This window comes from Carlito syrichta, unplaced genomic scaffold, assembly GCF_000164805.1.
Source record: "Carlito syrichta isolate Samal-C Ts95f unplaced genomic scaffold, Tarsius_syrichta-2.0.1 Scaffold303058, whole genome shotgun sequence".
NCBI lineage: Eukaryota > Metazoa > Chordata > Mammalia > Primates > Tarsiidae > Carlito > Carlito syrichta.
In genome coordinates this window covers 324,658-340,869 of record NW_007247154.1, presented here as the reverse complement: position 1 = coordinate 340,869, position 16,212 = coordinate 324,658, and the positions used below count along the sequence as shown (strand labels likewise).

The 16,212-nt window shown below is 49.7% G+C and overlaps 1 protein-coding gene across 1 annotated transcript in view; it reads left to right on the top strand.

Moving 5' to 3' along the window:
- The window catches only part of LOC103259909 (serotransferrin-like), a 63,116-nt gene that overhangs the window by 6,380 nt on the left and 40,524 nt on the right, over window positions 1-16,212 (top strand). Inside the window, 11 exon segments of the mRNA XM_021712084.1 lie at window positions 416-524; window positions 1,287-1,463; window positions 2,154-2,286; window positions 3,005-3,060; window positions 3,582-3,760; window positions 4,473-4,650; window positions 5,794-5,948; window positions 11,477-11,567; window positions 12,133-12,168; window positions 13,594-13,752; window positions 15,616-15,751. Of these exon segments, the coding sequence (XP_021567759.1) occupies window positions 416-524; window positions 1,287-1,463; window positions 2,154-2,286; window positions 3,005-3,060; window positions 3,582-3,760; window positions 4,473-4,650; window positions 5,794-5,948; window positions 11,477-11,567; window positions 12,133-12,168; window positions 13,594-13,752; window positions 15,616-15,751 (1,409 nt within the window).

Sequence of the window (16,212 nt, the reverse complement as noted above, 5' to 3'; positions counted from 1 at the left end):
CATCTAGGGGAAGCCAAACCCTTGCCTTCGGCCCTCTGAAGCTACACACACTGCCCGTTCCCTGAGTCTGGGAGGCGCCGGCTGCTTGCCCCCACCAGACCCTGCCGGTCAATCCTTTGTACTTGCCAAGGGTAAAGTCACAGAGGACTTCTGGCCAGGAGATGGACACCCTGGCAGGGAAAAGAGAAACAATCCCTTCCCATATGTAGGAGGAATGGGAATACGGTGGCCAAGCACCCCTTTGAGGAAGACAGAGTCAGCTGAAGCCAACAGTGTCACAGGCGGCCGGGCCAGGGGGAGGGTTCTTCTGGCTCTGGCCCGGTGCTGGCCCTGTTCATCAACCCTGCTGGTCCAGGCCCAGGTGGGCCTTCCTCGGAAGCAAGGGCTTTACCGAGGTCTGGTCTGTCTCTTTCAGGCCAACGAGGCGGATGCCGTGACGCTGGACGCAGGTTTGGTGTACGAGGCAGGGCTGACTCCCAACAACCTGAAGCCTGTGGTGGCAGAATTCTATGGGTCAAAAACAGGTAAGTCCTTGCTGGGAACCCAGGGGGCGTTTGTGGCCTTTGTTCTGTCCTGGTAGACGCTGAGCCTTGTGTTTTACAGGCAGGGATTGGAGATCAGACACGAATGAACATCAGTCTTGGGGGAGTGAGTAGGGAGCAAAGGGCCACGCTGGCCACCGTGGGCACACATCAAGGCCTCTGTGGACAGGGATTGGCTGACGCTGGTGCTCCTGACATGGCCCTGGACCAGGGATGTGCTCACTGGAAAAGCCGAGCAGGCTGCATGTAGCTTGACCTACAGGCTACTATGGTCTAGGGATGTGCCCAGGGTCCCATGCACAAGGCAGAGTCCTCTCTAGAGTGCACACTCGGACCCCAGCCATCCTGCAATCTTCTGAGAGCCACCTGGCCATCCCTGGGCCTATGCCAGGGCTACTCTGAGGGACGCAGGGAATGTGGCCTCTATTGCCACAGCTCCAGTTGGGGGCTTGTGTTGGTAGATGTGGGCGGACATGCTGCAGGACCAGGGTGAGCAAAGCTTCAGGGGCCCATGTGTCTGTGGCCTTCATGCCCTGCATTTGCCTGGAGAGGTATTAAGGATGTAGCTTTTGTGATTTCCTTCCACCCCCCCAAGCCTAGTAAAGTTTTCCAAATTCTTCCTTCCTTTCCATGCAAAGCCATATAAGCATGGCCTCTGGGCGCCCTCCCCTGAGAGCCCAGCGGTCATGAGCGGCATTTCCCTTGGCGGGTTGAGGGTTTTCCTTTCACTCTGTCCCTCTGCAGAGCCACAGACTAGCTACTATGCTGTTGCCTTGGTGAAGAAGGACAGTGGCTTCCAGCTGAACGAGCTTCGAGGCAAGAAGTCCTGCCACACGGGCCTGGGCAGGTCTGCTGGCTGGAACATCCCCATGGGCTGGCTTTACTGTGACTTACCTGAGCCACGCAAGCCTCTTGAGAAAGGTGAGCTGGCAGGAGGGGCGGGGGTGTCCTCGAGCAAAGGTCTTTGCTCCTGATGTCCACACAGGCCACCCGGGGTCACGGGCTCACAATCAGCAGGACCTGAGGGGTGAGCTGGGTGGGCAGGGAGGCCAACCAGCTTTAAAGTGACAGGTCTGCCGTGCCAGCAGCCTTGGGAGGGGGAGCTGAGCTCCTGTTCTGATGAGTGGAGCAAAAGCACTCAGGCCTGACTAAGGGCTTTGGCCTGGACCACGGCAGCAGGGCCTTCTCATCCGCGTCTCTGGAGTTTGTTCCTGGAGGTTTCTCTGGTGGTGGCCGCTGGCCGTGAGGTTGGCCTGCACCTTTCTGGGAGGCTCTCCCACCTCCAGGACGTGGATCCCAGAGGGGACCTCTCTCTGTGCTGTCCTGGCCTGTGACAAGCAGAGCAGATGGGCTGACCCTCGGAGACAGGCTTTGGTTTGGGGGTTCACACGCCTGCTTCCCTGGGTGGGTGGTGATGGGACAGCGGCAAACTGGTTCCTCTCTGGAAACTCTTGACCTTGACAAGCTAACCCAAGAAAGGGCGAGGTGGGACCTCACGCACTCATTGTGCTGCGGTCCCCTGTTCCCTGCCGAGCCTGGGCCGGGAGATGTCACGGGCTGTGGCCAGCCTCACTCATGCTCTGGGTCTTTGTCTCTCTCTGTGTTGAGCAGCGGTGGCCAGCTTCTTCTCCGGCAGCTGTGTCCCCTGTGCAGATGGGAGTTCCTTCCCCCAGCTGTGCCAGCTGTGTCCGGGGTGTGGCTGCTCCTCCCTCCAACCATACTTTGGCTACTCGGGTGCCTTCAAGTGAGTGACACTATCTGCTGACTGGGTCTAAGGTGCTGAGTGTGCTCAGGGGGAGAGCCCTCTCCACCGGCCCAAGCAAAGCCCTGCCTGCCTACAGGGGCATACTGGGGACACAAATTGGGACTCCTGAGGCGGGGCCAGCCCTGCTGCCTTTCATCTGACCTGGATAAGCAGGCCCCTCTCCTGGGAGCCCTTTCTCTCCCTTCAGGGTCTGGGTGGAGCCTGTAAGGGCAGGCATGTCTTTAGCGCCCAGGCCCCTGTTCGGAGACGGCCCCTCTGCCCTGATTCCACCTGCTCAGGGCCCTGGCCTTGCCCCTGCCACTCTCTGTCTCTGTCCAGGCAGCTCCCAAGGCTGATTTCTAGCTCTCTGTTTTTATCTTGATTATATCCTAAAGGGTTATAGACAGCCAAAGGCACATTGCCACTCTCAGGACCCACTGCACCATCATCTTCTATTCTGGACAGAAACTCTTTTCTTTATTAAAATGTCTCCGATTGCATTTTGCTTCTTTAGGGTATAAGGTGAGAGACTTGCATCTCGTGCGAGCTCGCTCCCTATCTTGGTGGTACCTGGATGTCAGCCCCCTACGGTGCTGCCTCAGCTAAGGGTCTACACAGAGGCCTCCGCCAGGGTCTGTCTCTGCCCCAGGGCTGGACAGTATGACCGGGAGAAGGGCTGGGCCTGCAGCAGCCCTCCTGATGTGTTTCCTCCACACAGGTGTCTGCAGGATGGGGCTGGGGACGTGGCCTTCGTCAAGCACTCGACCGTGTTTGGTGAGTGATGGGAGAAGAGGCCAGCAGGGCCCCTCCAAGCAGTGGACATGCTCTTTCCCTGTCCCCTTTTTCATGCTTGTAGCCAGACATGAGCATTCGGTGTTTCTCCTTGATCATTGCTTGACTTTCTACCTGTGCAAAGGCAGGTACCTTTGGGATACCCACCTGGATTCTTGAGCCTTTTTTCATTATTCAGCCTCTCCACACAGTGACTCGCTTCTGGGGCAGTGTTGCCCTCACAGAGGACCAGGAGCCGCTCTGGCTGACCTTGGCCTGCCAGTTGTCCTGCTGAGATCGGACACGTGGTGGGACATGGGGCAGCCACCACTGCACGGGGAATGAGGAGCCCACGTCCGGCTGCGGGTCTTGGGCGAGTCTCTTCCTGCATGTTCCCTGGCCCTTGGTGTCACTCAGGACCTCTCAGTTCACACCGTCTCAGTATCAGTGGGCTTGCACAGTGGAGAGCGGGCACACAGCCCGTGGGTCTCTGGCGTTGGCTCACCCGGGCTTTCCCTCCCCAGAGCACCTGGCAGAGAAGTCTGAGAGGGACAAGTACGAGCTGCTCTGCCAGGACAACACCCGGAAGCCGGTCGATGAATACAAGGACTGCCACTTGGCCCGGGTCCCTTCCCACGCCGTTGTGGCCCGGAGTGTGGGAGGCAAGGAGGACTTGATCTGGGAGCTTCTCAACCAGGCCCAGGTATTCCCCCTGCATCCTCCCCTCCTGCTTAGGGCTCTCTGCTTGGATTGGGGGATTTCCCTCCCTGTCCCCTTGCCACTCCTGAAATCCCTGTGTGCTCAGGGACTGGGCCACACATCACCAACTTCTCTAAAGGCCAAGACTCCTCACGGCAGCAGGGTGCAGCCTCTGGTGTTACCATCTGCCACACTTACCCTTCTGGCCGGTGATGTCTGAAGAGGCTTCTCGTTGCTCTATTTTGCTTCTTTCTATCGAAACCAAGCCTTCAGGGCCCAAGGGCAAACACATGTCTCCAGTGAGGTCTTCCACGACAACCCCAGAAGGAAACAATCTCTCTCCCTGTCCCCAGCCTGACCGTGTGGGGGTTGCTGGCGTGACAGCCTTACTTCCCGAAAGTGCAGAATGTGGCTGAGTATGCATCCTCTCCCCCGGCCTCCCATCTATCCACCTGGAGAGCAGCCCTGGGGTTAGCCTCACCTCTCGTTCTCAGCGAGCTCTCAACCCCCTCAGGGAGGCAGGCACGGGTTCAAGGAAGTCGGTGTGGCTGGTCCTGCCAGGACTGGGGGCAGACAAGGTGCCGGCGAGCGGGAAGAGCCCGGCGGCCCGCTCTTCTGGCACCTTGAAACTTCTCATGTTGTTTTTCGGGGGATGTTTACCTTTCAGTCCCATTTCTCAGCCTCCCTTCTTCCCTGTCACCATTTGCCATGAACAGGAACATTTTGGCAAAGGCACAACAAAAGAATTCCAACTGTTCCAGTCTCCTCACGGGAAGGACCTGCTGTTTAAGGACTCTGCCCAAGGGTTTTTTAAAGTTCCCCCTAGGATGGACGCCAAAATGTACCTGGGGTATGAGTATGTCACCGCCATCCGGAATCTACAAGAAGGCACATGTAAGTACTCCGGAAGGACCACATGCCCTAGGAGCCTGGTGAGGGCAGAGACCCGCATGCCTCTTCTAATGTTCTTCTTCCTGTCCTGCCTGTGAGCCCAGTGTTAGATGGATGCTAAATGATATTAGTCATTATAAGATGGCCTGGGCATCGCATCACCAAGGGCTTTAAAGGAAATTCATTTAAAATGACCTGGGTGGGTACCAGCATGACTTCCCTTGACGGAATCAGGACCACCCTGCCCACTTGGTGAAGCCAAGGGACCCAGCACAAAGTAATTGAAGTAGAATGGAATGGCTGCAGACTGCATGTCTTCAGCCAGGACTGTGTGGTCGACATATGTGCCTAGGGAGGTGAAGCCCTGTGCTGAACCTCACTAGGTCACTGTGGTGTGGTTTGATCATTTGTTCAGTCAGCAGGCATTGAGTGAACCTCTGGCCGTAAACTCTTCTGGGGGTTGGACATGCAATAGTGTGACAAATACATACAGATTCTGCCGTCCTGGAGCTTTCCAACTGGGAGAAGATGAACATTAAACGAATAGTCAGACTATTGAATAATCAATTACGAAATGAGAAGATTGCCCAGAAAGGAAAAAACCAACAAAATGCCGTGATCTTATGAGCGCAAAACGAACAAAACAGGCTTTGGGCTGGGGGCTGAGGTGAGACTTCCTTCAGGAGGTGATTCTTGAGCTGTGTTGAAACGATGTCCACTTATTCACTAGACACTGATTACGCTGACCATGCGCCAGCCCCGCCCTGACCCTGCGGGTGCCCTAGTGACAAGACGGACAGGGATGTCTCCCTGTGAGGGCTTTTGTGCTGCTGAGGAAACTGGCAATAGATGAGGAACCTAGATGTTGAGAGCACCTCAGGTGGTCACGTGCTATTTGAAAAGGAAGAAGGACAAAGCATCCAGAGGTTGGAGAGGAAGGTTGGCTTCTCAGAGGTAACAAGCTGAATCTAAGTGAGAGGCCAACCGAGAGACCGCACGGACTTCGCTTTCTGAAGGGATGCACTCCTTGAGTGGTTCTGCTTGTGTATTAGAGGTGAATCCTGGCGTTTGAACGAAGACAGCAGCACTGATACACACCAGGTAACAGCTCGCCTCTTCTGATCGCTCATTTGTCTCATGCCACAGGCCCAGAGACCTCAAAGGACGAGTGCAAGACGGTGAAGTGGTGTGCCCTGAGTCACCACGAAAGGCGCAAGTGTGATGAGTGGAGTGTCAACAGTGGCGGGAAGGTCGAGTGTGAGTCAGCAGAGACCACCGAAGAATGCATCGCCAAGATCATGGTACGTCACTCCGCCTCCCTCGGGCGGTGCCCTGTCACCGCTTCTTGCTGTCCCCAAGGCAGAGCTAGTGAGTGTTTCTGGGAATGACGCAGACACCCCTGTCCCGGGAACCTTGGCCTGACTGTGAGCACAGCCTCGCGGGAGGTCAGAACTTTTGGACTTGTAGAGCTGGAGGGTGCCTGTAGGGCTCAGCTTCCTCCTCTGATTAGTATATGGTGGGAAGGGGGTGTGAGCAGTGTCCTGCTTAGGGAAGTTGGACCACAGTGTGGGTGTCCTGAGCCCTGTGGTGTGCCATGGCCCATGTGTACCTGGTGGGATCCAAGCAGGGACAAATTTGCTTTGTTGATCAAAGGAGTATTCTACAAGGGTGAGGTGGTGTGTGCCTGTAGTCCCAGCTGCTCAGGAGGCCGAGGTGGGAGGATTGTGTGAGCCCAGGAATTGAAGGCCAGGCCTGGGCAACCCAGTGAGAACCTGTTTCTAATATATATATATGTATATATTTTTTTTTGAGTGTCCCATATTGGTTTACAGAGAATTTTGAAAATCCTGAATGACATAATTCTATAAGATATAAATGATATAATTCTTACAATCATGTAATTTGGAGAAAATCCTCTTATGGGGATCATAGCTTGTTACCTTTTATTCACTAGTAAACTTTTCCCACATTGTAAGTAATTCTTTATTCTTACTTATTTATCTATTTGTGTTTGAGCCAGAGTCTCACTCTGTGGCTCAGACTGGAGTACAGTGGCACACTCACAGCCACCACAGCCTAGACATGTTGGGCTCAGGCGATCCTTCCTCCTTAGCCTCCCGTGTAGCTGGAACTACAGGCGCACAACACCATGCCTGGCTAATTTTTTGTATTTATTGTAGAGATGAGGGCTCAGGCAATCCTCTCACCTCGGCCTCCCAAAGTGCTGGGATGACAGGTGTGAGCCACTGCACCTGGCCTAATTCTTTAAAAATCTGATTCGGAGCTTCTGGACTAGCAGGGGGTATCCCTGGAGAGGACACGAATTAGTTCCGTGTGCTCTCCGCCCCTTCCTTGTCCTATCAGTCTTTGCCACGTGGCTGTTTTTGTGCTGGGTCCTTTATAATAATCTAGCAATGTACTGAAACAAAGATGCCTATCTTAAAGGCATATCTCCTGCCATTGCAAACTGATTCTTGCCAAAATCTACTTTTTGAGCACTTACAAATAACCGTGATTCTTTAAAACCATTTACTACGAAGCGCAATGGACCATCAACCCCATTCTTTTATATTTCATACATTTTATAATATCACTTTATATTACTTTAACATACATTCCATTTTATTTTTTGTCCGAATCAATGCAAGAAAAATCTAAGTTGCAAAGCCTGCAAATCCAGAACCTGGGTTTATAGACAGATCTGTTAAGTTTGTATAGTTTGGCTTCAGTATGACACCCTGGATGTAATACACTAGATGAAGTTTTGTTTGCCCAAAACATTAAGGATAAGAACTTGGGAACTTGTGAAATCTTAAATGAGGAGGATGAAGTACAATGGAAATGGTTTTTTAAAGATTCTTCTTGGACACTATAATTTGTTCTCCCATGAAGGTGTCATTGTTCAAGCCTTTAATTTTGGAAACAGCCTACAGATATTGGATCAGAAACCAAAGACCAACATTGCCATGCTCTGTGGGGCCAGGGCCGAGGGGATGACTGCTGCTGGGTGTGTCTCATGTCCAATGATCTGTTTGTTACATTACACGCTACTCTGGGCGGTCCAGCAATTGTTCATAGATGAACACTTAGTGATTAGCAAGAAGTAACCAGCATCATGGCTAGCAAAGAACGCTTGCAGACAAAGTTAAAGGACATGGTTTATTTGGTCCCATACCCGGGGCACATCCTTAGTGTCAACGGGTAGCCATTGACGTGTCCAAGTCCCCCAAGGGTATAATCGTGGACTCCAAGGCTGCAGTGGAAAGCGAAGGTGAGTGTGGAAAACAGACCTTGGAGTGAACCAGCGTTCTCAGATATCCACACAAGTGGGTGCACAGTATTTCCAAGGAGTCATCTTCTGGCATGGTAACATTATTGCTGGTATTACTGGTATGGTGGGAAGAATTCTAGGACTGGAAGAGAAAGATGCCTACGTTCAATATTCACCTCTGATCTGTGTTCTAGAATTAAGTGCTGAGTTTGTTTGACTGTCTCATGGATGTCTAATTAGCCACTTTTCATCCTAGACTTTAGTGAATCAGTCTTTAAAAGTAAAAAATGGGCTTGGCACTGTGGTGTGTGCCGTAGGCCCAGCTACTCAGGAGGCTGAGGCAGAAGGATGGCTTGAACGTGGAAGTTTGAGGCCAGCCCAGGCAACATAGTGAGACCATGTCTCAAAAAAAGTAAAAACCAGGTTAAAAAGCAACACTGATGGCAGGTATTCTGGAAATCATGAATCATATCTACAAAAATGTCATGAATAAAGTGTATGAAATAAGTAGTTTTTAATGCAATCTGTTTATTCTGGCCTACTGTTATAAAAACAGATTTCAAAAGGGCATCGCCCTCCATTGTGTGGTAGTTTTGTTTGCTGGAAATTTGGATGCTTGCTAGGTAGAAATATTCGGCTTCTATTGTGGGAAGCTGCTCCACTTTCTGCAACATACAGCAATTCATGAAAACCTGTCTTTGTTGCCCTGTTGGTCAAGGATATGGACTCACTGAATCCATAGGGGCTGGAACAATGACAGAAGTGAGGGGTTATAATACTGCCAGAAGTGGATGCCCCATTAATTTGCTGCAAAATAAATGGAAAGAACTGGAAGGAAAGTGGATACTTTATTTTATTATTTTATTTTATTTTTTATTTTTTGAGTTGGAGTCTCATTCTGTCACATGGGCTGGAGTGCAGTGGCACGCTCACGACCACTGCAGCCTCAACCTGCTGGGCTCCGGCGATCCTTCCACCTCAGGCTTCCAAGTAGCTGGAACTACAGGCACTCGCCACCACGCCTGGCTAGTTTTTTTATTTAAGGTCTCATGTCCAATGATCTGTTTGTTACATTACACGCTACTCTGGGCGGTCCAGCAAGTGTTCATAGGTGAACACTTAGTGATTAGCAAGAAGTGACCAGCATCATGGCTAGCAAAGAACGCTTGCAGACAAAGTTAAAGGACGAGATCTTACCAAGTTGCCCAGGCTGGTCTTGAACTCCTGGACTCAGGTAATCCTCTCACTTCAGCCTCCCAAAGTGCTGAATGACAGGCTTGAAGCACTGAGCCCGGCCTAAGGTGGAGCCTTTAAAACAAATAACCCCATATCCCAGAGATGAGATTCTTATTGGAGATCCAAATGTGTGTCAATGGGATAACACATTTCACAAATATGAAGCCAAAACAAAAACTGGTTTCTTTGAAGATGAAATAGACAGAAGTGATTGTTTACTGGAGCTACTAGATTGCAGGTTACTGGTAATAAAAAGAATCTTAGAAAACTACAGGCAGGGGAATATATTTACCTTGGGAAGTAGAAACAACTTGGAAACCTCTCCCACTAATAGACGGCATTGGTGCATGTGAAAACAGTTATCATTCTTATGTCGTGGGATTTGTCGTGCCAAATCAGAACTATCTTGAAAGGACTAAAAGGGACCTGGGAGGAGCTGTCTCATAGTTGCGTAACAGGAAACCCCTTTACCTGAGGCTTTACTTTCTGGGATTTCAGTTACTCACAGTCAATCGCAGTCCAAAAATGTTAAGATATTTTGAGAGAGGGAGAGAGAATATTTATATTTATACTCTGATGATAATATGTTGTTAAAATTGTCCTATTTTATCATTAGTTATTGTTGTTGATCTTTTACTGTGCCTAATGTATAAATCAAATTTTATCATAGGTATGTATCTATAGGAAAAAACACAGTATGGATAGAGTTCGGTACTGTCTATGGTTTCAGGCATGCCCTGGGGTTTTGGGGCCATGGGTAAGACTCACTGCTGTACTTAAAGTACTTTATGAAGCTGCTATTTGAGCAAATCTGAAAAAGTTTGAAAATCCATTAAAACTTTGTTTGAGCCCTGACCTATGGACCCTGAGACTGTTCTGGGGACAGATACTTTCAAGCTGAGATGCAGAGAGTTAAAACACATTACTAGGCAGACATTAAACAAATATATAGACGAAAATGATTTTTCCCTTTTGGCATCCGTTTGCTACAGTGAGCTCAGATCAAAGAAGAAATTACTTGAAATGCATGTTTCAAACTGTGAGATAAACGGTTGGTTCCTCATAATCAGTCCGAACTGTTACTTCTCATGACATTACCATTTTCAATGGACAGGATTAGTAACATATTAGGAGAGCAAACTTGTGTCTGTCTCTTCTTTCCTCACCCCTCCTACAATTAACTTGACCCCTTATAATGGCATCACTGGTATGAGGACTTTTCTGAATCATATGGGAGAAGCAGTAAGTTTTTAAACATGATTTATATGTTCATTTGACAACTTTTAAAAGTTTGACTGTGTAGAGGGAGGTACAGAAAACACACATTTTGGGGGGGGGCTTTTTACTTTTATAAGTAAATATAAGTACTCTTAAAATAGAAGGGTATTGATGTGAACTTACGTAAGTTTTAAATGCTTATGAGTTGCCATTATTGAAGAGATCTGTTGCTGTGTAATTACTGTCTTGTAGGCCTTTGAGAGAAATAAACATAGCCATACTTGTGTTTTAAAGTAGAAAAGCATGGTGTTTCAATGTAGATATCTATTCCAAAGCATGGGCGTGCTGAAACTTTTTAGCCATTTCTCTGTCATTGAGCAGTTAGCTTGGTTTTCTCTTTTTGCTCTAATAGATCACATTTTCTATTTTTGCCCACTTATACATTTTGCCCAAATAGTTGCCACGTATTTGATTGTTCTTTTACCGGTGTCTTTCTGGGGTGAATATGGCCAGTCCAAGGGAGATCTAGCAAATCTGGTTGAGTCTAAGCATCACCTCTGAAATTTGGGGCTTATTAGCTCTGAGTATAATTAGGCTGTTTGAAAATATTTGACTCATTCATAAAACACTTTGTTTGCACCAACCACAGACACAGCACTCAGCTAAGGGGGCCAAAATTAGGGGTCAGAGCCTCCATCCAAAGGTGCTTTGCTCCACAGACACAGCTGCCCATCCTAGCTCTACTCATCTCTTCCTACACAGAGGAAAATTCTTGGTTTCAGCAAGGTGTCATAGGCATGTCTCTGGGTAGTGTGTCTGTGAGAAGACTGGAGGACTGAATGGGAAGTGGTCTCTGCTCTTGAACAGACTCACAGGGCACCTGGAATGATCATCGGTTCATGAGTTTGGATGAAAACGAGAGTATGCTTTGTTTTCTTTGCTGAGTGTGCCTGATGACTCCTTAGGGGTTTGGTTCGAGCACCTGCTGTCTCTCTGGGATGCATGACAGGTGCTGGGAAGGCAACTACAAGGAAGCACCTGGAAAAGTCAGGGGGCCAGGGAATGGTCTCTTTTCATCTACCATGCTTTGCTGTGTCTTTGCAGAGCGGAGAAGCTGATGCCATGAGCTTGGATGGAGGGTTTGTCTACGTAGCTGGCAAATGTGGTCTGGTGCCCGTCGTGGCAGAAAACTACAGTAAGTGGGGGGAACACCTCTGGATTCTTCTCTCTGGGCCACAGAAAGAGATGGACAAATCACAGCCTGGTTCACACCACAGCTGCCACAAAGCTGTCCCTCATGGGGCGCCTCCTGCTTCGCAGGCTCTGGACTCCCTCATCTGCAATCCCCACCATCATCTGGAAGGAAAGGAGTTATGGAACCCTCCAGAAGCAGGGGTGGAAGCTCCGCGTTGGAAGTTCCTGCTAAAAATGACTCCGCTGCAGAGCATAGCAGGGATTTCTGGCAGGACTTCCAGCTTCCAAAACTCACACTTCTCCTGCTGCTCTGTTGCAGGGATGTAAATGCAGCTGGTCAGCACCCTCCACAGGCTCAGTGCAGGCAGAGAACCTGAAATTCACAGTTCTAGAGGCCAGCAGCTGAAATGGACCGGCATTATCCAGAGTCTGGTCTTTTTGGGAGTTGGTGACCGTGTGGATAGTTTTACCTGACTCTTTTTATTCTTAGCTGCAGCATAAGAAAGGCATGATTTTCCCAATCTATAAATAGGGGTTTAATGCCTTCTTTATTTTCTTTTCTCCAGAAAACACCCCTCATTGTACGACAGCACCAGTGGAAGGTGAGTTGGGATTGGCAACACCTGGAGTTAAAAGGTATTGTCTGGGGGACTTGGTTAGGTAAGTTTAAAATTCAAACCACAAGAATGTTAGGCACCTGAAGAGACCATTTTTGAATGCAAAAGAATCATGGAAGGATAGTAATTAATAATGCTGGCTGTTCCTTAACATTTGCCATGATCTGCACACAGGATTTCTGTTTAATGCTATAAGGTATGTTTTGGCATCCCCTAAGGATACATAAGACAACCCCATAAGAACTCAGGAAGTTCACAGATTGTTTAGGATCACACAGTTAGGAAGCAAATCCAGGCCCTCACCCCTGCGTGCCACGCTCCTTACCACCTCACTCAACTCGAGACCTGCACACTTTTAGAGGAGAGTTAGCCCTGCTTACTTGCGCCTTACAGGACTGAGTAGAGAGCCTCACACAGACAGATGTCTAGGCACATAAAGTTGCCTGAGCTCTCAGCCAGGGATGGGCCTGGGAACCCAGACCGCCGCTGGCTAAGGGTGGATCTGGAGAGAAGGAGTGAATCAGGAGGAATGACACCAAAGAGAGCACTGGGTCCCACAGCCCCTGTGCTCGGGTCCCCACAGGACATATTCCAGCTAGCCATTTGTGTCCACATCTGTCCTTGTCACTTCCACTGATGACAGCTTCCAGCCTCTTCCTGTCACTTGGGGGAACCAGGCTCTTCAGCAGATATAGAAAGAGCCATTTTTTTTTTTAGAAAGCAGTATCTATTAAGAGGATAGGAAACTCCCACGGTGGGAGGGGACCCGAGGGGGTTACCCGAAAGAGTCATTCTTATTCCATGGATAATAAGGCTTCTGCTCTCTGTTGGGACAGTATTCTGAATTAATTAAATTGGCAAACTGAAATCATAGACTGATGTTCTGTTCCCTGTTTTAAGGACCAGCATGTTTTTGCTGCTGAAAATGGCAGCCGACTTGATTTGGACATTTTCCACTTTGCATTTTTATTTTGATATAAGATCCTATTCTCATCAGAAAATGCCTAGCCCGATTGTTCTGCTGCTTTTTGGTCTTTTACTACTGTAGCCCAATACATGTTAATTTATAAAAGGTTGGAGTTACATGAGCTGTTTCAGGATCCATTCCTCTGACGGAACACATTGGGAGGGTAAATGCTGGTTTATAACTTCAGTAACCTTATACATTTAGGGAAGGGCTCTCCACCGCCACTGCTCTAGTGATGACGTTCTCTTAGTATTTTGTTTTTAAAGTTCGGGTCAAGCTCCTCCTGACAGGGGACCTGGTACTTCCCCTGTCAGTTAGTGGGAAGATCCTCTCGAGACGTGATAAGCAGTTTGGGATCTCTTTGCTTCCCTGGAGAGATGGAAGCCGACACTCTGGAGGCCCCGGAGGTGTTCATACATGCTTCTCTGGTGTCTCTCTTTTAGGGTATCTTGCTGTGGCAGTGGTGAAGAAATCAGCAGATCCTGACCTCACCTGGAACAATCTGAAAGGCAGGAAGTCCTGCCACACCGCCGTGGGCAGAACCGCTGGCTGGAACATCCCCATGGGCCTCCTCTACAACAAACTCAACCACTGCAGATTCAGTGAGTGGATCCCAGGAGGGCAGGGGCGAGGGCCAGGCTAGTGAGAAGAGTCCTGCTGGGGCAGGGGGTGGGGGGTGCAGGGGGTGTGAGGTACCGTGCTGTGGGCTCTGGTTCTATGGAAGAAGAGTGTGGTCAACGTGAACCTCAAGAAAATTTCGGAAAGGGCTGGGAGGGCAGGAATGGCTGGAACTGGGTCCCTGAGTCAGGACGAGTCATTCCAGCTGCACATAATGGCATGGGTGACTATGCATTTACTTTTTCTAATGAAATAGACCAGAGGGGAGCAGTCCACGGCTGGTGGGGTCACAAGGAGCCCGGGGTCCTTCTTTTGCTCCACCCTTCTCAGCGTGAGGCTTCCACCATCAAGGTCACCCCCGGGGTTGCCAGCACCTCTGTAATCCAGGCAGCCCCAAACCCCGCAGGATTGAGCAAAAGGAAGAGCATGCCAGCTGCCATCAGCTTTTCTTTTCTTTTTTTTTTTGAGTTGGCGTCTCACTGTCGCCCAGACTGGAGTGCAGTGGCCGCTCCCGGCCACCACAGCCTCGACCTGCTGGGCTCCAGTGATCCTTCCGCCTCAGCCTTCCAAGTAGCCGGAACTACAGGCGCATGCTACCACGCCCGAATAATTTTTTGAGTTTATTGTAGAGATGAAGTCTCGTTGCCCAGGCGGGTCTCGAACCCGCGGGCTCAGGCAATCCACTCACCTCAGCCTCCCAAAGGCGCAGGATTACAGGCTGAGCCACCGAGCCGGCTGCCATCAGCTTTTCAAAGGAACCTCCGGGGTGTCTAACCAGTTATTTCTGCTAACTTCTCATTGTCCCGGCCAAACGCCCATCACCACACTGAGCTGTAACAGAGAAATGTAATCTCTCATTTGGGCGTGTTCCTACCCCAAATAAAGGCAGATTTTTGTTGCTAAGGAAGAAGAAGAAATGGATATTGGGTAGACAGCTAGCAATCCCTGCCACCGTGTGAGTGATCCTAGGGCTCTTTAAGGTGCTGGCAACCTCACTGAGTCACTGCCAGTTTCTAGGATCCTTCTAAGGAATAGTGATCACTTCATTTTGTGTCCTTGGACTATAATCAAGTGTGAGCTTCTGTCTAGCTCCTTAAATGTCTAGGTGTAAGTCCCCCACAGACAAATGTTTTCCGCATTTCTGATCCGCATTCGCTTTCTGAGTATATCCCCCCTGCCACTTCCAAATTTGGGCTACTCTTTCAAAAAGAGGCTTCTACGTTTGGTTATGAACCAGCAACCCCATGTGAGTGGCGAGGGGGACTGGAGATGAGAGCACATCTCTGCACCAGGGTACTCTGTAACACCAGCTGGACATGAAACAAAGTACAGCTGGGGCAACAGCCAGAAAGCTCTGGAACCCCACTGTCCAAGACCAGCCCTCTGCTTTCTTAAGCTGCTTTCACAGGCACAAGAGAGCAACTGAGCAGCAAGGAAAATCCCCCGTCTTTCTCTTGAGTTGGAGTGTGGCAAAGGTAAAGGAACGGTAGAGAGCGGCCATCTGAAAACAGGTGGCATGAGCCCAGGAAGCGAAGTCATCGGTCTTTACCCCTTGCCTGTCCCCTTTCATGCCATTTTCCTTTCTTCTCTCTTGAGGTTAGCGATGACAACATCATGGTGCTCAAAGGCATCGCACTCTGAATTGTAATGGTCACTGACGACTTTTCCCAGCCTCAACAAGTTTCCTTTTGAAGCCTATAGCCTGGCAGGCGCTGAGTTGGTGGTGGCTAGTCAGAGAATGAATGAACGTGTTCTACCTTTCCTGGGCCATGCAGGCTTGTTGTGTTAAAAGAAAGCCGCTCCTATGGACCTGGGAGGAGCTGACATGCTCTTGTCTTTCCGTGCAGATGAATTTTTCAGTCAGAGTTGTGCCCCCGGGTCTGAGAAGGATTCCAATCTCTGTGAACTGTGTATGGGTACAGAGCCAAACAAGTGTGAACCCAACAACAAAGAGGGATATTACGGCTACACTGGGGCTTTCAGGTGAGTCAACCCTGACACAGTAACTTGACAGAGTAACATTTGTGTCTTGACCACACCTCTTTTAGGAAGAAAGGTGAGATTCTTAGATTCCTCTTCCGTTAGTGCTACTGAATTAGGGGGTAGATTTCACAACCGCATGTAGAGCCGTGTGTGGAGGCAGCCAGACTGCCCCAGGATACCGTCTGCCAGACCTGGCTGTCACAGACACAGAGACTTGGTGGGCACAGGAAGACTGCAGCTTAAGTCCCCTAAACTCTTCGATCCCTGTGAATACAACACACTCTGCTTTGCCAAACTAGAAACCGTGGAGTGGAATTGTACTCACTCTGACTCACAAGGTCGTTCTAACTGGAAATAGGACCAACCTTAGCGCTTTTTTTGAGTTAGAGTCTCACTCTGTCGTCCAGACTGGAATGCAGTGGCCGCTCCCGGCCACTGCAGCCTTGACCTGCTGGGGCTCC